A 25761-nucleotide genomic window follows, 5' to 3' on the forward strand; every position below is an offset into this window, starting at 1 on the left:
TGTTTTCTTTCCTAGGTAATGGGAACAGGCCACAAGTCTGCAGCCAATGAGTTCCAGAGACACTCTTGAAAATGAAGACAATAAGACAGGATGGTTCACATTATATAATTAAAATGTTCTAAACCCAATTAAAGCAGGTGGGAGAGGGATTCTGGGGAGAGATCCATTGACATCAGTAATTCACTTCAGTATCAGCTCTTTAATGCTTACAGCAATAGCACTTATATACCGCTTCACAGTGCTTTACAGCCCTCTCTAAACTGTTTAGGAGTCAGCATGTATTAGCCCCCAACAACTTGGGTCCTCATTTTACTGATCCTGGAAGGATGGGAGGCTGAGTCAACCTTGAGCTGGTAACTTGTCCTAAGTTAGTGAAGACAGTCTGCTTTTGTTCTGTTTATCTGATACTTCATTTTTAAATGTATGAAGGTGCATCTGAGTGATTTATTGTGCTGCTTGCAACAATTACAGATTTTTGGCAGATCCTCTCCTCCATCCCCACTCCTGTGATATAGTTGGGGTCTGCAAAAAGGGGCATGAGGGGAATTATAGAGTCACAGGGCAGAAATTATCCACCCTTGAATTAAATGCTGGTCTACTTATCAACCATGCTGCTGCAGTAATGACTGGCAACCGACAGGTGCATCTACGTCATTTACACTGACTGTGACTATGTGACTACTAAAAAAGTGACCAGCAACTTTTATCAGTATAAACTAGACTCTGGATAATTGCCTTTCTTGCCAACCTGATAATCTCCTAGTATATTTGTACTATTCTCATCACCCCCAGCCAATATGGTCATTGGTGGCCAGATACCTAGGAATGATGAGAATTGTACTATAACATATCTGAAGGATCATGGCATGCATGACAATGAGAACTGTACATTGAATAGAACAAATGCTTGCTTTATAGTTACACTGATAATCACTGAATGACTAGGACTCACCATTGAGCCCAAAATATTATGTTTGAAAATGAGAAATATGAGCAGGAAAGCCTTACCTCCTGAACAAAGCCTTGTGCATTGGGAGAACAGGATTGGATAACCAGACATAGACAGATAATGCATCCAAGAATCTAAAATACATTATAAATATTTGGAGGTTAGCATCACATTTAAAGGAATAGGCTTTCTCCAGAAAGATAAAACTATTGCACTTTGTGTACCTATATCAGATTATGAGTCTGCACATATACAGTCTTAGTTATTATGTTTTTCAGGTACAATAATTGTTTCTAAGTTGCTCTTTAAAGATTTACTCTTCATTCTTTCTTAATATTTTATGCCAAAGAAATTGGACAGTTCAGCTTTACATGCTCAGCGTAGTACTTGTTAATAGACACTGTCCCTTTGTTTCTGTTCACTTGTCAATTGCCAGCATGGAATTGTGACATATGAATCTCAGAAGGCACTTCTTTCTCCATTTGCATGAACAGCTGTATGAATATTTTGAGGTTTGGAGCAGGGAGGATGTTGAGAGGAGGCAAATGGTCTTATGTGGATTATACCTTAATTTGGCAAAGTTGGCTTGAAATTAATGGAAGACAAACCATAGCAAGTCAGGTCTTCTTTCAGACAATGAATGCTCCGGCTACACATTACACACCTACCTGGGAATAAATCCCATTTTCTCAATGGGTCTTAATCTGATAAAATACAGGGACAGGATTTGCAATAGCAGACGGTCATTTCAGTTTTCTCACATTGCAGTCCAGCCTTTCTTCTCTGCTCCACTAAAACAGTTTTGGCTATCTACCTCAAATAATGACCTCTCCCAACTTGTCTCTGTCTCATTTTATGCAGCCTTCTGTGCCGTCGGTGCCAAATTACAAGGCTTCCATGACGATCCCAGACTGGCTTCAGGCAATACAGAATTACATGAAGATGCTGCAGTATCCTTTATTTTTGTTTTTTTAAAGAGCTTCTTCTATTAAGCTTATTTGTTGAGGAAAATGGAAGGGAATGGATAATTTAGTAGAGAACCAAGATGGCCTGAGGAAGAATAAGAAATGAAAAGGGCTGTTGCTGTATTTTCCAGTATTTATGTAGCTTTATGAGATTACTTAAGCGTGAGGTATTGCCCTTGGCCTTTGGAATGCCATTGTTGTTTTAAAAGCGCGTAAGAGATTGTAATTGATGAAGGAGATTGAACAGCTATCAGACTTTTTTGTGTGATCATGACACATACTGTAGAGTGTTTAAGCTCAGACAGGGAATATCTACCTTTGGAACCCAACCTTTCCTTCAGGAACTAGATAGCACCAGTGCCAAGGACTCAGTGCTGCAAGATAAGTTGCCTTATTGCAGACAAGAAAGAATTTGTGTGTATGAAGATAATCTGACTACTACAGAACATACAAGTGAAGCCTTTATATATACAAAATAAAGGTTTTAAATTTTAAGCTTTGTTCTTCTACCCTATTCAGTCAATGGACTATAGCCATGGTTTTCCCATACTTGAGATTAGAATGCTCCTGCTCTCTATCTGGCCTAAACTGAACTTGTTCCAATCTTACTAGCTTCAACCCTGACGGGCTCATTGGAATAACAATGCAGCGGCATCTAGGGCAATATATTGTGGCAGCAGAAATAGGTGATATGCATTCTTATGGCATGAGTTGTGGTTGGTGGCCTAAAAAAAAGGATTGGACCAATTCATGAGAGCCATGAGGATCAATGGCTATTAGCCTTGATGCCAGTGTTTCTATCTCTGAAGGTCATATCCCTGGAGATTTCCTTGGGCAAATGATTGGCCATTGTGAAAACAGGCTGCTGGACTGGATGGGCCATACATACGATCAGCACAATACTGCTTATTTTATGTTTACTGCACTGTTACAGTAATAATTCTTGCAGAAAAGGTTTTAGAATAATGATTAATTTACAAATTAAATATAAGTCAGCAACATAATTTGGCTAAGGCATAGGCAATTTTAGGCTGCATAAATTCAAGTTTCCAAATCACAGAAGAGTAATCTGCTCAAATTTATTTTCATCAGAACTCTGCTCAAATACTACTTAAATTCTCAACACCATAATTTAAGAAGGATTCTAAGAAATCGGAGGAGATTCAGAAAGGGCAGCAAAGACTTGGAAAGTATGTTAATATAGAAAAAGGTCTAGACCTGTTTGTTCTCATCGCAAAGTGCAGGATACAAAATAGTGAATTTAAGTTTTAGAAAGATAGATTCTGAATATTACAAGAAAATTCTGAACAGGTCAAACCACAATCCAATTGACTCAGATTGTAGGTTCTCCTTCATTAGATATAATCAAGGGGAGGCTAGGCAGCCATCTGGCTAAGATGCTTAGATTTGGATTCTTGCTCTGAGCAGAAAGTTGAACTTAATGGTCTAAATAGCCTCTTCTGATATCCACTTTGGATTTAGACTGGAGAGAAATCCTGATTTTCAATAATTGTAGCAATTTGGGTAGCACTTCCAAACAGGCTGTTAGAAAAGCATCTATATGTGAACAAGCATGCAGAGACAATCTGAGTAACTCTCAAAGTAGTTTCACAATGCCTTCTGAAAGATGTAGGCTTTTCAGTATTTGGAGGAGTAATTCTTTGCTTATAACATTATTCATTGGAAGGGAATGATTTTATAGCCTATTAGATTATTTCTTAGACCCATCAGGAAGAAAGTTGTCAAAAGGCTAAGTCAAGAACCATGGTGAAAGAAAAAAATCATATCTTATCAAGGAAGACAATACTACTGAAGCAAAGACCTAGCCCTAAACTGTGTGTGTCAGAGGTGGGTTTCAGCAGGTTCTGACCAGTTCTGGAGAACCAGTAGTGGAAATTTTGAGTAGTTCGGAGAACCGGTAGTAAAAATTCCGACTGGCCTGCCCCCATCTATTCTCCTCCTCTCAAGTCCCAGCTGATTGGGAGGAAATGGGGACTGTGCAGTAACCTTCCCCTGGATTGGGGAGGGAATGGGGATTTTACAGTATCCTTCCCCTGAAGTGGGGTGGGAATGGAGATTTTACAGTATCCTTCCTCTGCCACGCCCACCAAGCCATGCCCACCAAGCCACATCCACAGAACCAGTAGTAAAAAGTTTTGAAACCCACCACTGGTGTATGTGTAAGTATGTGTGTATTGTTCTATGTAGAGTTGCATTTAGTACTGAAGATTGTGCTATGAAGGTATGAACAAAGGATGATCTGCTGGTGTCTAGTGGTTCAAGTGAATTAAATTATTTTTCTTAGTTATATTTCAGTGTATATATTGTATTTCTTTGTATTTCTTGAAGAGATTATGATAAGTTTGTTTATTAGAATCTTACACATATACAATTGCTTCCTTCATTTTTGCAATCACTTTGTCTTAACAAATGAAATCTAGATATAACCATACGGGAACTCAATTCTTTGAAATTAGGAAAACAAGACCTCTAAGTGGGTATGTAACACTGAGCAGAAAGAATGATTTTCTAACTGACTTGTGATTTTTATACACGGGCTTGCAAACCCAATAAATGGCCCCAACAGATAAAACAGTGCAATGCTTTTTGACAGCATGTATCACAGACTCTCCTTGAATATTTCATCATCTCTCAAATTACACATCCAACCCATCTCTATTCTCAGTCTTCAATGATGCATCACCACAAAGTCAACAGTCTATACGTCTTTTGTTGCATGTATTGTCTGTGGTTTTCCTTCTGCTGCACAAGAACTAAAGAAGAATCCATCTAATATAAAAGAAGTTAACCTGTGGCCCCAAATGTGGCCCCAGAAAGCACAAATCTCAAATTTTAGATCCCCTTTTCTATTTCTAGTGGTGGTAGGAAAGTGTGAAAAGGCTAAGAATGAATGCCTTAAACCTTGGGACTTCTTAAAACACCTTCAAAGTCCCCAAAATGGGGGAAATGATTCTGAAAATGTTACTTCCTCTCATTCTCTGGTGATGTAACAGTGACACTGAGCATGCTCCTATGTCTCTAAGGCGAGACTGAAGGGGGAACTGCAGCATGTCTGAAAAAGGTTTTCTTTTGATCTAGAGGAAAAGTCATGAACCTAGGTAGCCTTTCTCAACCTTTCATATGTTTAGACTAACTCCTATAATACTTAGCCATCATGTTTATCAACACCAAAGGCACAAGCATTTGTACTAGAGACGTAAAAAAACAATTGATATGGAGTCCTGCTATTTGCTTGCCTCATTGGCTGTGGTGGTAGCTTCCCAACATCTTGAATAAATTGTTTGTCTCACTTAGAGCTGTGAAGATTGGGCTAGGACAGTGTTTCTCAAACTGGCCAGTATGGTTGTCTGGGGAATTCTGGGAATTGAAGTCCACACATCTTGAAGTTGCCAGGTTTGAGAAACACTGGATTAGGACCTTTGTCCACAGTAGGTGCGTATGTGTATGTTTGTGTGTATTCATTCTAAAAACAAAGGGAAAGAAAACAAAGATGATTTGTACAAGCAACGTTTGCACAGAACTTCACAGTTGTCTTCGCTGAAAAATGTACCCATTGTTACTGAATGCTTTGCTTACCCATCTGTGATGAGATGCATATTAAAGTTTACATGCTGGTTTTTCTATTGACAATGAAAGTGGCCCTGGTACAAACCATCTAACTTGCTCAAAAAGCTTTTTATTAAGGTTTGTTGCATAGTCGGCCAGATGGTTAAACTGGATTTGGCATTTTTACTTACCTATCAAGTCATTATTATGTTTGGTCACAGAGTCAGCCAGATGTTTAGACTGGAGTTGGCATTTTTATCCACTTACTGTGTCTTTCTCAAGTATGTGGGATTGGCAGATAATGTTGTTTGATGATGTTAAAAGTATCATTGCAGGATAGTACATAGTTGTTCCAAGTAAAGCTGCCTTTTGTAATTGACCATAGTACTTTTTTCAGTGCTGATGATGATCAGGTGGTACTCCAGTTATTTTGTGATATTATTTAAAAAAAAACTTTGTATAGTAGTTAAAGTGCCCTCCCCTCCTTCAAAATAAACCACACATAATGAAATTATTTCACATATAATGAATCATACATAATTAAATTGTTTGTTATATTACAATTTACATATGGAAGAACCAGCAACATCTAATGACATGGAACAAAGATAGCTAGTTTCTTTTCAGTCTTTCAGTATTTAGCAGGAAGAATTTTTCCTTCATTTATCCCACAAATGACAATTGTAAAACTAAATAATGCTTAACTTTAACAAGTGTGGTGTAGGGTTATTGTAAGTAGAAAAGAATATAAATTTGCTGAGGTCACATTTGAATGTGAATATACACTCTGAACATTTCCTAAAATGTACCCAAGAGAACTCATGCTACTTTCTTGCCCAAGGAAATAATTAAAAGGATTCTGAGTTCCAGTACTTGCAGCCTGTAAGATGTGTTTGCGAATATGAAAGGGTCCTCTTAATGCAGCCCTATATTTTTAATAATATAGTATAAGATGACCTGTCTCTGCCCCCAAGTAGAATACCACAGAGGTACACCAAGAGAAGCATATATACTTGTATAAGGGAGACGAATAAGACTTTAGTTTATTCATTGATTTCTGGTAGGTTTCTGGTAAGTTTCCACATACAATTTAAAGTGCTAGGTTTAGCTTATAAACCCCTACATGGCTTAATTCCAGATATCATCAAGACAATCTCCTCCAAGGAAGAGTGGCTCATTCTTGGCATATTTCTTCTAACAAGGATGGTTAAATATCTCCTCCTAGGGAGAGGGCCTAGAAATCAAGTTTCTTAGTGGCAGCTTCTTCCTTTTGGAATACTCTTTCCTCCTCCAGAGATTTATTTGATACTCATCTGATACAGCTCAGGAAGGCTATGAAAATGTTCTATGGAACCTGCAGGAGAAGAACAAGCTGAATTGGGAGATGGGGTTAAATGTGTCATCAGTTTGTAGTCATTGTGTTGCTGCAATAGACCTAAGTCCAGCCCCCTGTGAATTCTGTGAGGGTATGCGTGTTTATATATGTGTATCAGAGGTGGGCTTCAACTGGTTCAGATGAACCAGTTGTTAAATTTTTGTTTTTTCGGAGAACTGGCTAATCGCACCACTGGCTGGCCCTGCCTGCTCTGCTCGCCCCCTCCCAGTCACTCCTTATCTTGCCTCGTCCGCCTTGGCCATGGCATAGCAGCTGCTGTTCTCTGGCTCCCTCACTCGCTAGCTTGCTTGCCTCAACCATGTGGCCCCCATAGCCCAGCCCACTTGCCTGCCTTCACCCCGGCCACCCACGTGGCCCAGCTACCTTCCTATCTGGTGACGATTACCTATATGAGAGTGAGGGAGGATCTCAGGGAAGCTCTGCCTTAGCACCACACAAGTCCCATGTCACGCCCATCCTGGCCACACCCACCCAGTCACATGACTACTCAGCCACACCGACCCATTTAGTCATTAGGGCAGAGAACTGGTTGTTAAATTATTTGAATCCCACCTCTGATGTGTATACATACATACAGAGATATAGATATTAATCGTATTTATATATAGACACAGAACTACTGATACAAATATGTGTATTCACATACCTATATAAACAACCATCCATCATAAGGAGACATAGACCTGAAGTGATTGTATTTGGAGGTTTGTGTGTGTGCACATACACAGAGTGGACCTTTTATTACCACACATATTTCAGATCATTTGGATGCCGTGGTTCAGCTCATGGTTTATCTTGAACCATTTAGTGATCCCAGGCAGAATGATGTTTGACTTTGAAGGTAATATATACAGTGTTTGAGAGATCTGGCTGGGGCAGCAATTTTTAGCACAGCAGCCTGTGTGTGTATTTTTACAGTTGTATTTTTTTTAGTGAGAATTAGAATGGTGGTGAAGCTTACAATTTAAAGTGCATCCCATAAATAACATCAGAGATAGAGAAGGCAGGATGGAATAGAAAACCAGCATGATAACATTTAATATGCTTAACTTTAGCTGCAATGAGTTATGTACATGAACAACTTGAATCAAAAATGTGAAGGAAAACAAGGATTTTAAAACAATTTAAAGGAAGGTTAAAAATTAAAGTCTGCACATGCTACATAGTTATTATATCATGTATTTTGAGTCTAGAGATCTCTCTGAAAAAATACAGTAATATATTTGTAGCATTTATTTCAATAGCAATTGCAAAGATATTCTCAATCATGACTATCTTTCTAGTCCATTAATGTTTAGAAAAACCAATATGCCAATTTTTAAAAAATGCTTTTCCCAGTTTTTTAAAATGTTACTGGATCATATTTTTATAACATTTCATTTAATGTTAAAAGTGTTTTAAAAAATGTTAATTAAAAAAAAAAAGAATAGAAACCTAAAGCCTTTCAAATCATTGTTGCTATAAGAACACATTTTATTCCAATTAAAAGGTTTCAGTTTACCTTTTGGATCTCAGTTGTTTTGATTTTTGTTATTTCATGAGCAGTAATTGGCAATCAGTGTAAATAATATAGGTTTAATACTAAAAATTCTTTTAAAGAAGTATATGGATTATTTTTTAGTGATCACTTAGATGAGTCAGTGGGATGAACACAATAAATCTTCAATATCTGTTATTGTGTAAAGGCAGTTGCAGTTCCCTTTTTAACCTGCAGCAAATAAGCAGTGATTATTAGCACTAGGGAAGCTATTGTCTTAGTAGATAACAAGTAGACTTCAAATATACATTAGAGAGATGTAATTAAGCACAGTAATGTCAGTTTATTCTGGAACTCTCCCAGAACTCTGGATTTCGCTATTCATTGAAGTATATATATTTTGGTAGACTATTTGCTATGTCCCTTGACATGCGGTCTTCAAGGTACGGAGAAAAAATGTTGGCGCTATTTTTAGTGTTACCATTTCCCTTTTAATTTAGAAAAGGGTGATCTGTATTTATCTCTTGGAGTTTTCATGTACTTCTGGAAAAAAGGGAATGTATAATGAAAGCTTTTTTAATGGAAGGGCATCTTCAAGATTAAGCAGCTGCAGCAGCCAGACTAATTTATGATCTCAGTTCCTTGAATGAAGATACTCTCAGGCAAATGATTCCTGCTGCAAGGCAGGTAGAATTAATTAATAAAAAGAAAAAGAGAATCATAGAGAAAATAGGGGAGTTCCAAATACTGTAGAAGGCAGTGGCTATTCCAAAAATTTAGATAGTAATCTAAACTCTTGGCTAACTGGTTAACAGAACGAATGGGCATATTCCAAAGCAGCTGCTCCTTTTGCTGCTGCTGTCACGAGGTTTATTTACATATATTTTGTAAGCAAAAATTTCCTATTTGCACAAAATCTGGCAATCAAGAAAAAAAACCCTAAAAGGCCAATGTATTTGCATAACACCATACTATTTCAGCATGAGGAATCTGGAATCTGGTATGATGCACTGTACCCGGCCATGCTGTCAACCAGTTTGGCAACTGCATAATCAAAGCTTCATCTGGAAACGTTCTAGGATTTGGGAAGTTACAACAAAGAATGGAGAGAGGAAACGGTCTGAACAGAATTGTCCACTGAAAGGTTCTTTTGTGCTGGGCCTCATAACGGTAACTTAAGTGAGTTTAGACTCTGGAGTTTAAGGTTGCGTAAATTTTCGGTGGCAAAATATATTACTTCATTTCCTGTAAAATGTGATAAATTGGCCCTGCTGCCTTTGGAAGCTGTTCTAGTCATTCCAATGAACGGAACATTCCAATGAACTTCGAATGTTGCTCCAATATCATCCATTCCTGAAATAAGGACAGAACATAGGAAAGGGAGCTTTCTTCCTAAATAAATGAAGGTGGGGGGAGAAAATTCAATTTCTATATGTAAACAAGGCTACAGAATATGAAAACTGTTTTCAGATACAACAATTGTTTGTTTAAGTCATATTTTATTTCCAAAAATTTAGCTTGTTTTCTCTTCCTTTTATCACATTTTAGGCTAATGGAATCAGCAAAAGAAATGACCAGGGAGTCTTTGCCAATCAAATGCCTTGAAGCAGTTATCCTAGGGATGTATCCTTTTATTTTTAATTTGTTTGTTTGACCTTCTTTTAAAATTAGAGAAGCAATAGAATTATTGGCTTGCTTGGCTGCTGCGTCAACATCAACATTAGGTGAGTCACTCTTTCCTCCTTTATACAGGCATGAGTTGTAGGACATTTGAGATTCCTTGCAGGATATCCGATGCAAACAAATAATATTGGACTTAAGTGCTGGTTATATTGGATAAATAAAAAAAAATAAAGGAAAGGGTAAAATATATTCTTGGAGATATTCTAGACTAATTCGGGGAATGTGATTACATGGCAAAAATATATATTTTCATTTGCAAAAAATTACCTGCTCAAATTGTAAAAGAAATCAGATATTTGATACATTTTCTGAACAAACTTGAAGAAGCAGAATTGAACAAACACTTAAAATTATTTTGGGTAGGAGTTTTTGCCCCACAGTTATGCTTTTAAACAAGTAAAGAAAAACATTTGGTCTTCCTCAATAGAGAATACAAGGGAAGGTTTTGCACATTGCTATTACAAATATGTTTCCAAATTTGGTCACTTTCATATGGGATATTTGTGGCAGTTTGGAATCACCTCCAGATCCATTTTCACAATTTTGGCAGAATTAGTGAGTGGAGTCAACATACTACTAAATCTGCTGTGATTTATATGAAACAACAACAAATCAATGGAAGGTAAATAAGGATTCTCTGTAGTCTTTCCGGCACTTCTTTCCTGTATTCTATCTTTTGAAATCATCTTATGTGGTGAGCAGTTCATAAACAAGATCAGCCTGTTGGCTGAAGGAACAGCTGTTGACTGCTTATGTTTTGCTCATTTAGATGCATATTAATAGAATAGAATAGAATAGAATTTTATTGGCCAAGTGTGATTGGACACACAAGGAATTTGTCTTGGTGCATATGCTCTCAGTGTACATAAAGGAAAAGATACATTCATCAAGGTACAACATTTACAACACAATTGATGATCAATATATCAATATAAATCATAAGGATTGCCAGCAACAAGTTATAGTCATACAGTCATAAGTGGAAAGAGATTGGTGATGGGAACTATGAAACGATTAATAGTAGTGCAGATTCAGTAAATAGTCTGACAGTGTTGAGGGAATTATTTGTTTAGCAGAGTGATGGCCTTCGGGAAAAAACTGTTCTTGTGTCTAGTTGTTCTGGTGTGCAGTGCTCTATAGCGTCGTTTTGAGGGTAGGAGTTGAAACAGTTTATGTCCAGGATGCAAGGGATCTGCAAATATTTATGAATAAAGCAGAGGAAAATATATAAGTTGCCTCCTGTGACAAAGACTTGCAGAAGGTTCCAATAAGTTTTCATGCAAAGTTTTTTGTGCCCCCCCAACTTTTCAACATCTGAATATGATTTCTTAAATCCTTACAGTTAGAGATTCTCTGCATCGTATTAAAAACAATTGTATGGTGTTGGATTCAAAAAGATTGATGAACTTCTTTTTGATGTATGTAAGTTTCTTTATGCTTTCTTTATGGCAAATGTACAAGATGGTATGAAGAGTCTTGAAAAAAGCAGTTTACATTGTCACCTCGATGTCCTGGCAATCCCAATGTTAATCTGCCCCCTGAGGAACCCTTAGTTTATTTCCAGGGTTCTATGGTTGTATCAGCCTTAGCAAAACTTTAGCAACTACAAAAAATAAGAGGACTGAAGAGTCAGGACAAGGTACATTATGTTGGCAGTTCTTTATTATAATTACAATTATAATTTAGCTCTCCTGCTAAAACTCCCTTTTGTGTAGAGCAGGGGTCTCCAACCTTGGCAACTTTAAGCCTGGCGGACTTCAACTCCCAGAATTCCCCAACCAGCTTTGTTGGCTGGGGAATTCTGGGAGTTGAAGTCCTCCAGGCTTAAAGTTGCCAAGGTTGGAGACCCTTTGTGCAGAGGCATATAATATAATTGGAAATAATAAGAGAAACCTGATAAAGAAAGTTTAAACATGATTTTAAGATGTCTTTTGCCTATATAGGTAGCCCTTGACTTATGTCCTCATTTGAGCCCAAAATTTCTATTGTTAAGTGAAACATTTGTTAAGTGAATTTTGCTCCATTTTACGAGGTTTCTTACCCAAGTTAAGTAAATCACTGTAGTTGTTAAGTTAGTAATACAGTTGTTAAGTGAATAGAATAGAATAGAATAGAATTTTTATTGGCCAAGTGTGATTGGACACACAGGAATTTGTCTTGGTGCATATGCTCTCAGTGTACATAAAAGAAAAGATACCTTCATCAAGGTACAACATTTACAACACAAATGATGGTCAAAGGGTACAATTTAACACTTAATGATAAGCATAGGGTACAAATAAGCAATCAGGAACAATCATCATCAATATAAATCATAAGGATTACCAGCAATAAAGTTACAGTCATACAGTCATAAGTGGAAAGAGATTGGTGATGGGAACGATGAGAAGATTAATAGTAGTGCAGATTTGCTCCCCCATTGACTTTGCTTGTCAGGAGGTTGCAAAAGGGGATCACATGACCCCGGGAAACTGCAACCATCATAAAGATGAGTCAGTTGCCAAGTGTCTGAATTTTGATCATGTGAGCATAAGGATGCTGCAACAGTTGTAAGTGTGAAAAATGGTCATAAGTCGATTTTTACAGTGCTGTTGAAACTTTGAATTGTCACTAAATGAACGGTTGTAAGTCGAGGACTACCTGTATTGATAATATGCAGCATTTTTAAATTGACTCAGAAATGAACAGAGCTTTTAGATCATTCTTCCTTCCTTTGAAAGATTGCTATGCTTTAAATTACTGCACTGAAATCAAGCAGCTAAAAAGCCTGTTGGCCAAAGTGAGCTTTTCTTACTCTGCAAAGGGAGATGAAGCTTTAGGCAAGGCATTCCAGATGGTGGACCAGCTGCAGTTAGTATTCTGTTTCAGAGGCATTGCAGTTTGGAGATAATAGCAGGAGTGAAATCCAGCAGGTTCTGACAGATTCTGGAGAACCAGTAGTGGAAATTTTGAGTAGTTCGGAGAACCGGTAAATACCACCTCTGGCTGGCCCCAGAGTGGGGTGGGAATGGAGATTTTGCAATAGCCTTCGCCCAGGAGTGGGGTGGGAATGGAGATTTTGCAGTATCCTTTCCCTGCCACGCCCTCCAAGCCAGCCCACCAAGCCACACCATGCCCACCAAGCTACGTTCCCAGAACTGGTAGTAAAAAAATTTGGATTTCACCACTGGATAATAGGAAAAATTCTCTGATGAACTTGGTTATGCAAAAGATCATATAAATGAAATAATTTCAGATATACAAAAAGCCTGGTGCTTTGAATCATTTCAACTGCTTTATTTATTTAATTTATTTATTTATTGTTTCAATTTCTATACCGCCCTTCTCCCAAAGGACTCAGGGCAGTTTACAGCCAAAGTAAAGACAGTTAGTACAATTTTTAGGACCAGTTTAAAAGGAAAATTTAGAGTTGGTTGAAGAACTTAAAACCAATAAAACCCCTTATTAAAACCCCACTAGGCCAGTCTTGCACGGTGAAACAAAAATGTTTTCAGCTCGCGTTGAAAGGTCCGAAGATCAGGGAGTTGACGGATATCTGGTGGTAACTTGTTCCAGAGGGTTGGTGCCCCCACAGAGAAGGCCCTCCCCCTGGGTGCCACCAGCCGACATTGACTGGCCGACGGCACCCTGAGGAGAACCTCCCTATGGGAGCGCACTGGTCGATGGGAGGTCGCCGGTAGCAGCAGGCAGTCCCGTAAGTAACCCGGTCCTATGCCATGGAGCGCTTTGAAGGTGGTAACTAACACCTTGAATTGCACCCGAAAGACCACCGGAAGCCAGTGCAGCCTGCGCAGGAGAGGTGTTATATGGGAGCAACGAGTCGCTCCCTCTATCACCCGCGCGGCCGCATTCTGAACTAATTGGAGTCTTCAGGTGCTCTTCAAGGGAAGCCCCATGTAGAGAGCATTGCAATAGTCCAGACGAGAAGTGACGAGGGCGTGAGTGACTGTGCACAAGGAATCCCGGTGCAAGAAGGGATGCAACTGGCGTATCAGGCGGACCTGGTAAAAAGCTCCTCTGGCTTTGTATTGAAGGCAGAATATAAAGTAGATCAGTTCAATACTCCCAGAATTTGATAGACACTAACATAAGGCAGAGCAATCTAGAACTCCATTGCGTAAAAGAAAAATACAAGCTTTAAAATTCAACTTCTATATTGGCAATATATCTTAACGTACGTCTAGAGTTCTGTATATCCTATTTAAAGTGTAAGCTTAAAAGGAGCTATTTTAATTTTCCAGAAAAATTAATAGTGAAATTTTGGAATGAAAGAAAGACAAATAGGGAAATACTAGAAATATCCTTAATCCTGGAAAACTCTGTCATTTGCTTCCAATTAAAGTTGGAGCTTTGACCAGGTTCAAATCTGGTGGAAGGCTAAGTGACAAATGATGCTGATAGATGGTGTAGATGTTGAAATGGCTTGTCCTGTTAGTGTCTTTGTGGGATGTGATCTTAGTTTTTAAGGAGAATGAAGTAGGAAGAGCAAGGAAATAACTGCAAATGCTGTAGAAGCCAGAAACTTATAAGGCTGTGAGCAAATACCTCTCACCAACTTATTTTAAAATAGCATTTTTATGCCTGCTTGTGTCATGCTTATCCTTCATGTAAATATCAAACAATACCTTTCCTAAGCAGCATTGGGGCATTTGAAGAGTGTAGAAAGAAGAATTGCTTGGCTTTTTTTGAAAATGGAGTGGCTAGAAATACTTTGAGATGGATTTCTTAATCTTTCAATTACATAAGACCAATTACTTTGGGAGGAGAAGAGGAATCTTGAGACTGAAGTGTGGAGATTAGGAGAATTAAATCAGAAGTTTCCTTCAAAGCAGAAACAGGGGACTGATCTATCAGAACAGTGGCTGTATCCTCTTGCTTCGACAATGAATGAAACAATAATGAAGCTTTCAGGTTTTACCATTGTTTGCATCTTGGGATGAGGAAAATAGTTAAACAGAGGCTGGATATACTTTTCCTTTACACTAAGGGAATTTATATTATCCAGTGAAATGGAGAGAACCGTTTGATTGGAAAATTTGCAAGATTGGAATGTCTCATAAAAAGCCATACAGTGATGCCTGTGGGTTATGTGTGTGTCTAGACCTGCTGTCAGATGGAGCATTGTGATGATAAAACTGCCTTTTTGAACATGGATTGTGATTTCAATATGAACAAAGGGAATAAGGCTTGCATCGCAACACTCTCTTTGTGATCTTTGCTGATTTAGACACACACAAAGTCCACAGACACTGCTTGGCTTAAATATCAGGGCCTTCAGCAGCCTGAAGTCCCAAATATTCATTCTTTATTTTTGAACTGGACTTGGATTGAAATATATCTTCAAGGGGTTTAAACACAGGGCTACACTAGAAAGACCTTTTATCTGCCTTGGTTGGACAGTAAACAGAGGGGTACATGGAGGAACAATGAGAATCAGTAGAAAAGAGCATCAGATCGGAGGTAGTGACCTGGAAAACATTTTCTCTTATTTGGAGTCTTTGCTTTGTTATTGCCTTGACATGGCCCTTACCAGATACTTAACCAATGGGCAGTCTTCTGTGGAACGATTCCCAATCAGCTTTAAATCCCACTTCTCAGGGAGCAATTTTCATCACGTGGTGCTTGGAATTTATTTCAATGGCCGATATGGATCAATGGGCATGAGCCGAAGGTCGGAGTTGATGGACAAGCCCTTAATCTACCGAACTCTGAGTGACCTCATCTTTGAATTTGAAGACTCCTATAAAAAGTACTTACACTCTGTTAAAAAAGTGAAGATTGGATTGTATGTCCCTCATGAGCCTCATAGTTTTCAGCCCATCGAATGGAAGCAGTTGGTGCTTAATATGTCAAAGATGATGCGGACAGAGATAAGGAAGGAGTTGGAGAAATATGCCAGGGACATGAGGATGAAGGTATGTACTGTTTATGTGACATTTGGAAAGTAGCAGAAGCTTAGTTCTCACAAATGGTTCTCAGTAGGGTGAGCATGGGAAACTATTTTGCTTGGGAAGGTTGTAAATAAGGAAACTCCTGTGTCATTCGGCTGATTTCATCAACGATCAATGAATATGACCTGATCTACCTGGTTACTTTGCCATTCTCCTATCCCATCCCGGAGCTAGCAGTATCTTATTGTATGCCTGGAATAGATCGGTGCTGTTCTGCTTTCCATTCAGCACTCATGCACAATGTTCAAAGAAGGTTAGGCAAATTTCTTTGCTGAAATTCCAGCCCTGAGCATTGTCATCCAGTATGTAGGTGGGGAAAAACTCTACAGCTGGCATAACACCCTCTGGTTATTCCATAACCTACACTTTTTTCTCCACTTCCATTGATTCTTTTTATTTTTTAGCACTTGAAACTATTAATTGACCAACAGTAGCAGCAAAGGGCTTTTTTTTTTAACCTGTTGGCTGCCCCCTTAAAAGTTGTCCAGATTTATACAATTAGGATGCAGCCAGCGGATAACTAACTGCTGCACCGCTGGATTTTGAAACCAGGGTTATCTGTGGGCAACACTTTCAATTGCATGCATTAAGCCAAGCATGACCTGTTAGTTTGAAAGCTCCAGCTTTCTGGAGGAAATAATGCCAGATATTTTGACCTTATAACTATTGTTTCCAATGGAAGTTTTCATGTGTGAGTTCTGTGATGTTTAGCAAGCAGTCTCCCCTGGATTTGCTTAACTCTTGTTGAGCTATTTTCACTTTTCCTTTTTATTGGTGCTTGATTTCTTCAATTTAAGAGTACTCTAAGGCTTTACTTTATGGTATTGATGGTGCTTCAGAGAATAGTTTCATTATTAGTCATGCTTGTGTATAGACATGTATCTAAATCTATTGATGGAGAAGATTTTCCTGTGCAGGTTGATTCCCCTAATATTTTACATCTTTGACAACAAAGCAGTGGTATTATTTCTTAGATGTATTTGCAGTAATGAGATTTGCAGGAATGAGGTTTCTTCTCATTTACATGTATATGCTTAGAAAAATCATGCACTTCTTTGCATGTCTCCATCCTTTGTCTCTGTTTGGGGTTTAATTTCCAACCCATGGCCCTGTCTTCCAGCCCGTTGAATGCAGGCCATAGCAATTGACGATGACTCAGCAGAGCACATTCCCACTCTTTATAGACAACTTGCAAATCCACTGGGTTTTGGGATGTGTAGGTGTGTGTATGTATATTCTCTTTAAGAATATTTGTTTCCCAGGGTCATGTGATTGCCATTTACAGTCTTCCCAGCTATCTTCTGGCAAGCAGTCAATGAAGAATCTGCATTTGCTTAACGATCATCTGATTAATTTAACAATTGCAGTGATTTGCTTAACAACCATGACAAAATAAGCCATAAAATTGGACACATCTCACTTAAAAACCATGTGCTTAACAACAAGTTCTGGTTGTGGTCATGTCATGGACTTACTTATGTAATAATTTGGAATAAAAAATTGTGTGAGAAAAATGATGATTTTTTTTCTCAGTAATGATGGATTACTGGGAGATTATTTTAGAAACAGTTTCCAGAGAAAAATATATTTTACTGGCACATTTCCTAACATTTTTAGGAGGTAGTAAAAATAAATTTTTGATAGCTCACAGGTACTGGGTTTCTATTCCTTTTCTATTTGCTTTCCAGTCAATGCTTTGAACATGAAAGATCTCAAGAATGAAACAATTCTCTGATACTTCAGGCTAGACAGGAAAACACCAGGCTCAGAAGCCCTAGAGAACTGTAACAAGTCAATGTGGATTAGAGACTGGCAATTTGGTGTCCTCAAATGTTATGTCCATCAATTTGTGTCAGTCTGGAGCCAAAAGGTTCATCAGCATGAGAATGTGGGAGTTTATTTCGAAAAGCAAACAAATAAAGAAATAAAAAAGATTTGAAGGGGAGCTTTGCATCCAACATTCTAAACCAGCTGGATCATCCATTGGACATGACTAAAGGCAGTGTTTTTCAACCTTGGCTACTTTTAGATGTGTGACTTCTATCTCCAGAATTCCCCAGCATGCTGGCCAGGAATTCTGGGTGTCCACATGTCTTAAAATTACTATGGTTGAAAAATCCTGGTCTAAGATTGTTCTCCATTTATCTGTAATAAAAAAGTGAAAAGCATAACACAAATTCTACATATTTGTAGCAGAGAAATCATGATATACCTTTTATGACTTATTAAAATACAAAAACATTGTGAAAGCCAGCTATTATGAATAAATACATCCGGAAATAAAATAATTTTTCTCTTTGAAGATTTTGAAGCCTGCAAGTGCCCATTCTCCAGTCAAGCAGAGATCCCGAGGAAAGTCCTTGTCTCCTCGACGAAGACAAGCCAGCCCTCAGAGGCGGACCTGTCGAAGAGACAAATCGTGAGTGTTGCTATTCTGAGTGATTCTGTGACATGATGAGACTTCAGAGTCGGTGTTTGTACTAGGAAATATCTGAGTACTTTGGAAATTTGCATTTTTTAAAATAACCAAGATCAGCAATGTTTGGAACTACTGTATTTTTTGGACTATAAGATGCACTGGTGTATAAAATGCACCAAGATTTTGAAGAGGTAAGCAAGAAAAGAAAAGTTTTTGCCCTCCCCGGCTGCTTGGAGCACTCTGCAGGCCTCCCAAACTTTCGGCACTCAGAGGCTTTGGGAGGCCTGCAGAGTGGTCCTGGGGACTGGGGAGGGCAAAATCGTGATGTGTGGGGGGTTTGGGGGGGCCAAAAACGGGCCCGTTTTTTGCAAAAATGGGCGGTTTTACCCTTTCCAGCCCCCAGGAACACTCTGCAGGCCTCCCAAAGCCTCTGGGCACCCCATTTTTGTGAAAAACAAGCCCATTTTTTGCAAAATGGGGGCATTTTTGCCCTTCCTAGCCCACAGGAGCACTCTGCAGGCCTCCCAAAACCTCTGCACACTCTGTTTTTGCAGAAAAGAGGCCCATTTTTCCCAAAAATGGAATGCGCAGGGCAGGGCTTCAGGAGGGCAAAAATGGCTGTATTCGGTGTATAAGACATACCAACATGTGTCCACCTTCTTTTTTGGGGGGGGGAAGTGTGTTTTATACTCCCAAAAGAATGGTACCTTCCTTGGAGAACAGCACATTTACCATAATTAATTTTATTTCTTGCTTTTATTTTTGTAATCTCCCATGATGGAATTCATGCTACATAGATTTCCCAAATATTTGTGTGTGTGCATGCATAATTAGTATATGTATTTCATCGAGAGGATAGAAATAGAAGAGATAGTTCCAGATGTTTGGTATGAAACAGTTTAAGTAAGCTACTATGGTGTGCCTTTTCAATCAAGCTTTCGGATACCAAATCTCTCTATAATCTACAACTGTTAGAGTGGAAAACTGGGTGGGAGGTAACTTTGCACTTCCTGGTTGATGTTTGGGCAGTTTGCTGCAAACCAGGAGAGGTTTCTGGCTCCCAGACATAATTTCCTACTGCTTCCAGTGTTGAAACTATGAATCAGTAAAATGGCTCCATTTACTTAAAAGAAGGTTGTGTAAACAGGCTGGGGGTTATTTCAGAGTTCGCTAGTCTATGTAGAAAAGCATCTTTGTGGAAAGGAATTAAGTTGCCCAGTGAAAACTAAGGGTGTCAACGGCCATGGAATGCTGACAAATGGTTGGAGAGGAAAAGGAAAACCCACTGTGGAGGCATGGAATGGAATGGGATCCCAATGCACCTGAGGGTAGAACAAGAAGCAATGGGTGGAAACTAATCAAGGAGAGAAGCAACTTAGAACTAAGGAGAAATTTCCTGACAGTTAGAACAATCAATAAGTGGAACAACTTGCCTGCAGAAGTTGTGAATGCACCAACACTGGAATTTTTTAAGAAAATGTTGGATAGCCATTTGTCTGAAATGGTGTAGGTTTTCCTGCCTCGGCAGGGGGTTGGACTACAAGACCTCCAAGGTCCCTTCCAACTCTGTTATTATGTTATGTTAAATCCAGATCTCCATCTTGTAACATGAAACATATATTATTCTCTGATGGCAATAAAATGGAGCTACATATTGATGAATCTTAAAGCAAAAAGTTGGGAGAATGAACAGAATAATCAGAGTCTGTTGGGAATAAAGAATGGTGCGTAGTATCCAGAAGAGTACAAGCTGTCTGTCTAGAACAGGGGTTTCCAACCTTGGCAACTTTAAAACTGGCAGACTTCAACTCCCAGTTTTGCTGGCTGGGGAATTCTGGGAATTGAAGTCTGCAGGCTTAAAGTTGGCAAGGTTGGAGACCCCTGGTTTAGAACACAGATCATGAGAGTTTCCCCCGCTCTATAAAACAGGCTGCTGGAATTAGGAAAGGCTGGGCCAAGACTGAGATGGACTTTTGTATGAAAGAATTGTGTATTTGGTTCTGGTGCTGAAAACAAGCCACTCATGAGCTCAAGAGATCTGCTCCTCTAATTTTAAGAGCATGCTCTTGCAAGTTCCAAGAGCTGGTACTTATACCAACCATGTGTTGGTGGGTCTCAGGCTTCCAGTAAAATAGTTAAATCTACAAACAGAAATCTGGCCATACTTGTTCTAAGATGCACAGTTAGTGAGTAGATAAAAATCTGAGAGACCAAGCAAGCTCCAGTGGAAATGAAAGGAATGCTCTGGATTTCGGTCAGATTTGCCAGAGCTGCATTTTTCAGCCTCTTCAACTGTAAGATGTGTAGCTTCAATTCCCAGAATTCCCTGTCCTAGCTAGAGAATTTTTGGGAGTTGAAGTCCACACATCTTAAAGTTGATGGGGCTGAGAAAAAACTGGTCTAGAGACCCAGTGATTTCAGGACAAATTATTTATGAAAGCTACCTGCAACCCTCCAGCTAAAATTCCCATTATCCTCAGATAGCATAACCTTTTCCCTAAGTGGGGAAGTCCACCTTTGGCTTCATCAGCAAACTGATGAATAAGGAAAGTAGTCCTTGAAGATAGAAATGTAGAAAGTGAAGATTAGACTTATGCTTATTGTTTAATATATTTGCAAATGGAAAATGTAGTTAAATTCCCTAAATAAGTTGACCTTAGTACTGTAATGCTAAGTAACTTTAATGGAACATGCAAAAGAAGGAAAACTGAAGAAGAGAATTGTTGAAATGTAGTCAATATTTTAAAGTATATATTTTAGCAGATTTTGCTTTCTCAATCTTTTTAGGCAGAAACTGAGTCCTATTCGGCTATCAGGAGTCTTCAGGTATCAGTTGAATATTCTTTCATAGTGAGAGTATTCTGAAGTTTGGAAAATAAATTATAAATTAATTGACCAAACTTTATTTCTAAATGAAAAGTGCTAGACGTGTCAGGAATTGCAGTGCTGGTTTGGATAGTATTTATGACAATAATTTCATTTAGGGATTTTTTTTTCTCCCATGAACTCCTCCTCAGACATTATGGGAAATTTATGTTTGGCTAGAAACATCTGTCAAAAATTTCTTGAAGCATCATCACTGTAGTATACATAAGTAGCTATACAGATATCATTGAATGTATTGAATAAGGTTGCATGTAGATTGTTAAAAATTGCAGCTGGAGTTGGCAAAAGTAAAGTACCATACTTACGGGCCTTAGGCCTGCCAATATTTCTGCTGCCAAACTTTTTCAAGTAAAACCTTTTTCAAATAAAAGAAAAGCAGAATGCCATTCCCTACCATTATAGGAATGCCTAGGATCACAAGGCATTCTTTAAAAAACATTAATGGTGGATTGGTCCCTTTGGAAATAGACCCATCTGTCCAGGAAAAAAAGACAAGACGAGTAAACTAGTGTAACTGAGAGCAGAGCAGGGGCATCATTCACCATTGGCAGCCATGTTGTCAGTAGACAAGCCCTTGAATGGCAGCCATTTTGTGTGAATATCCAGAAGACATTTCCTGAATTCCAAATCTGTCCACCAAATCAAATAGAGTGGCCAGTTTCCGGAATAAAAACATCAGTGAAAAGTTAGTGACAGCATCCACAAGAACTCCATGCAACTTAATGATAGATACATCTTCCTTTAGCTGAACTACTCTGAAGGCTTTTTATTTGTTCCTTAAACAGCCAAACATTTCTCTAAGCTCCCTCTCTAAATATAATTTGGCATTCATAGCAGCTGCTCAGTTAACTGCAGGTTGCTATTTTGCACATGGATTCATAGTGTAACAGTCTTGGGAGCCTCTTGGTTGGAATTCTCCATGTTTAGTGTCTTGATAATTATAGTTATCAGAGGTTACAAATCTCTGTTCAATCTCCTTCCTGCCTTTTTAGGGAATATTTTCAGCCTCATGTATCTGGGGCTGTTTCACAGGTGCTAGGATGACACATATGCCTGGTGTGTGTGTGTGTGTGTGTGTGTGTGTGTGTGTGTGTGTGTGTGTGTGTATCTCTGACTAAGATGTCAGCTGAACAAGGAGCCTCTTTTGGAATGCTAACTGCGCCTTCCCTGTTGTTTGGAATTGTCAAGGCTGCCTAGAGGTTGGTGTCTTGAATCTCTTCCAAACCCAGGAGGTTCTGCAGATTTGATCCTTTAATTTTTTAGCGCAAGATTTGAAAGGAAGAGATTTGAGTTTCTCTATCAGGACTGAATGCCATAAGGTACTAGCTTAAAGTGTGTAATGGTCTATGACAGTGATGGTTAACCTTTTTGACACCGAGTGCCAAAACTGGAGTGTGCATGTGCGCACTGGAGTGCCGTAATCAGGAAAAAAGCTGGTGACGGCACACATGCTCACAGAGAGGGCTCTGCGTGCCACAGGTTCACCATCACAGGTCTATGAGAAAGACTTTGATGGATTTGGCAAAGAGACACTGCCAAAGGAAAGATCAGAGAAGAGACAGTGTAGCCCATAGATTGATAGTGGATGGGACAAATGGTTCAGAAGGGACCATCCCTAGTTTGTCAGGCTATAAAGAAAATAGGGTAGGTGGGTGAGAACAGTACGGTACTGTACGGATTCCTATCTGGTTTAGCCTATGAGGCTGAGGCTACATCTTGCAAGTATGCAATTACAATCCCTTCTCATCTCCTTTAGAAAAGTCTTCCAGGATGATTTCTTTTAGAGAAATGGATTATTCTGTGTGGCCGCCTTGATAGTGACTTCATTGGGGTTAACCAGATAGGAATCCCAGCCAGATGAGCTAATTTTACTTTATTCTAAAGGTATGTTGACCGAACCATGCACGACTGAAAGTACAATTCTTCCCATTTTTCCTTTACAGCCCAAGAAACTTGGAAGGATCTATTCGGAGCCTTTTGCTCTGAGCACTATCCATATGTGGGCTATGCTGTCTCTTATCTGACTGTTCCCTAGTAACATCTCTATACCTCGTCTCCAGAGGTCTTTCCCACATACTATTACAAAGTATGTGATTTTCATAATATGGTAATGCTATCTTTTAGTAGAGATGCAGAACAATGGCCCTCTACATATTGCTGAGCTATAGCAGGGGTCTCCAACCTTAGTAACTTTAAGGCTTGTGGACTTTGCTGGCTGAGGAACTCTGGGAGTTGAAGTCCACAAACCTTAAAGTTGCTAAGGTTGGAGACCCCTAATCTATAGGACCCTGGATTTTCATCTCAGGGATAGGTAAAGAGTTCCAGTTCAGTGATGGTTGGAAGCTGCAGTTTCCCCATCCTTAAACCATGTTTTTTTAAATGTACTTAAATATACTTACATATTATGATTCTTAAAATATGATGCTACTTTTGATTAATGTGCTGATGCTGAAGAAAAAAAATGTTCTTAAAACATTAGTTACGTGTGTGCTTCGATTTATAGCACAAAAAAGTTTCTTAATTCTTCTTCTGAGCCCAGCAATTTTCAAACAGTTTTTAGGAGACAAAAGGTCACCTAAAGGCACTGAAATTGATTATCATTTTTCAACTAAAATTCAGAATAAATCCCTTATGCAATAAGATTATTTTAGGAAAGTAAGTAGAGGGTTGCAACTTCTCTTCCTGAGCATTTCCTCCAGCCTCCTCCTCTGCTTGATGAAATAGCTTCTGCCAAGTGCTTCGACTTGTACATTTTTGTGCATTTTTTATTTGAGCAAGGTAAAGGTAGTTGCTGAAGTGGCAGGGTATGAAACAGGTTCTCACTTAGCCTGCCCCTGGGTTGCATGGTTGGTCTGGCAAGGTCTGACTAAACAACTTGGCATACACAGTAGGGGAAACTTCACCTCCTCCATAGCAAACTATGATCAGTTTTGTGTCAACTAGCCATGAGTTTCAGTAAGTTTCTTCCAGCCCCAAAGTTCACATTAGATTTCCTTTTATCCAAATACAGCATTACAAGCTATTCTCAAAATGCTCAGGGCTGTATGTGTATGCATATGTAACAAGCACAGGCTATCTGGCACCCCACCCTTGGCTGTTTTTGCCAGTGATGTAGAGAAGATCAATCCTCATTCTAAAAGTCTCATGTGACCCCCCATCCTAGCTCTTGGAATTTGAATTTTGCCATTCAAATTTGGTAGCCAGACATTGAAATTTGAAACCGAAATCTAAAATAAGCAAAATAACACTGTTAATGGCAGCATTTAATGCATTTTACTTATTTAATATCTATTTGTTTACTTATTTACAGGACTTACCTGCTACCGCACTTGAATTTATCTCTGAGTGGCTTGCATACCCTGTTTACATAAATGTGATTAAAAAGTATACACAGTAAATCACAAATAACTATACACATACTGCTCAACTTACAACAGCTCATTTAGTGACCATTCAAAGTTACAACGGCACTGAAAAAAGTGACTTATGACCATTTTTCACACTTATGACCACTTTAGCATCTCCATGTTCACATGATTCAGACTTGACAATTTATTTATTCAGATTCTTGGTAACTGACTCATACTTAACAATCAGATTACTAACTTATCAGCTGTAGTGATTCACTTAACAACTGTGGCAAGAAAAGTCATAAAACAGGGCAAAACTCACTTAACAAATGTCTCACTTAACAACAGAAATTTTGGGTTCAATTGTGGTCGTAAGTGAAAGACTACCTGTATAATATAAAATATAGTGCCAGAGATAAATAACACTGTAGTTTAAACTCCAAATTACAGGAGGGAGCAACTCACAATATTTCTAATCTCCCCAGCCTGTTTTAGTGGCCTCTGTGAAACCCAGCAGAGGAAGGGTAGGTATACTTGCAGAAAGTTTCTTTATGCTGACAGAGCAGCAATAGCAGATGTTTCCAAAGCATCATGGAGCTGTCCTTCCTGAATTTGAGATGTTAAAAAAAAGTATAGGATGTTTCAGTACAAAAACGTGTTGAACAAACTAGCTGGGATTTGTTGGCTGCACTGCAGAGTCTGGCTGATATTCTGGCTTCACTTCCTGATTTTAAATCAAGCAATTTTAAAAAATTATATTCTGAGACTTGAGAAGTAGCTAAAAATAATAGTAACTTGCAATATCAAACATTGCTTCAAAAATGTCACAAATCAGTATCACCACATTTCCCAATTTGTTTTAAAATGACAACTTTGTGTGTGCCAGAACCAAAGGCCTTAAATAGCTTTATTCAGAGGTGGGATGTCAAATTGCCTTACACAATGTAAGCTGCCCTGAGTCTTCGGAGAAGGGCGGGATATAAATTCAAATTAAAAAAAAAAGATGTTTTTCCCATTGTGGTGGGAAACAGCTGTAACTGCAGATAACTAGGAAGCAGTAGCTGACCTTGACAAATTAAACAGGGTTGGACTTAGTTATTTACTTGACCAGGAGATCG

At 38.7% G+C, this 25761-nt stretch overlaps 1 protein-coding gene across 1 annotated transcript in view; it reads left to right on the plus strand.

Annotated features, from left to right (window-relative positions):
* Positions 1–25761, plus strand: part of VASH2 (vasohibin 2) — a 35589-nt gene that overhangs the window by 5141 nt on the left and 4687 nt on the right. Inside the window, exons 3-7 of the mRNA XM_058165369.1 lie at positions 1811–1899; positions 4356–4412; positions 9903–9977; positions 15571–15952; positions 18292–18407. Of these exons, the coding sequence (XP_058021352.1) occupies positions 1811–1899; positions 4356–4412; positions 9903–9977; positions 15571–15952; positions 18292–18407 (719 nt within the window). The remainder of the gene's footprint in view (positions 1–1810; positions 1900–4355; positions 4413–9902; positions 9978–15570; positions 15953–18291; positions 18408–25761) is intronic.

Source organism: Ahaetulla prasina, chromosome 1 (genome assembly GCF_028640845.1).
Source record: "Ahaetulla prasina isolate Xishuangbanna chromosome 1, ASM2864084v1, whole genome shotgun sequence".
NCBI classification, from domain to species: Eukaryota; Metazoa; Chordata; class Lepidosauria; order Squamata; family Colubridae; genus Ahaetulla; species Ahaetulla prasina.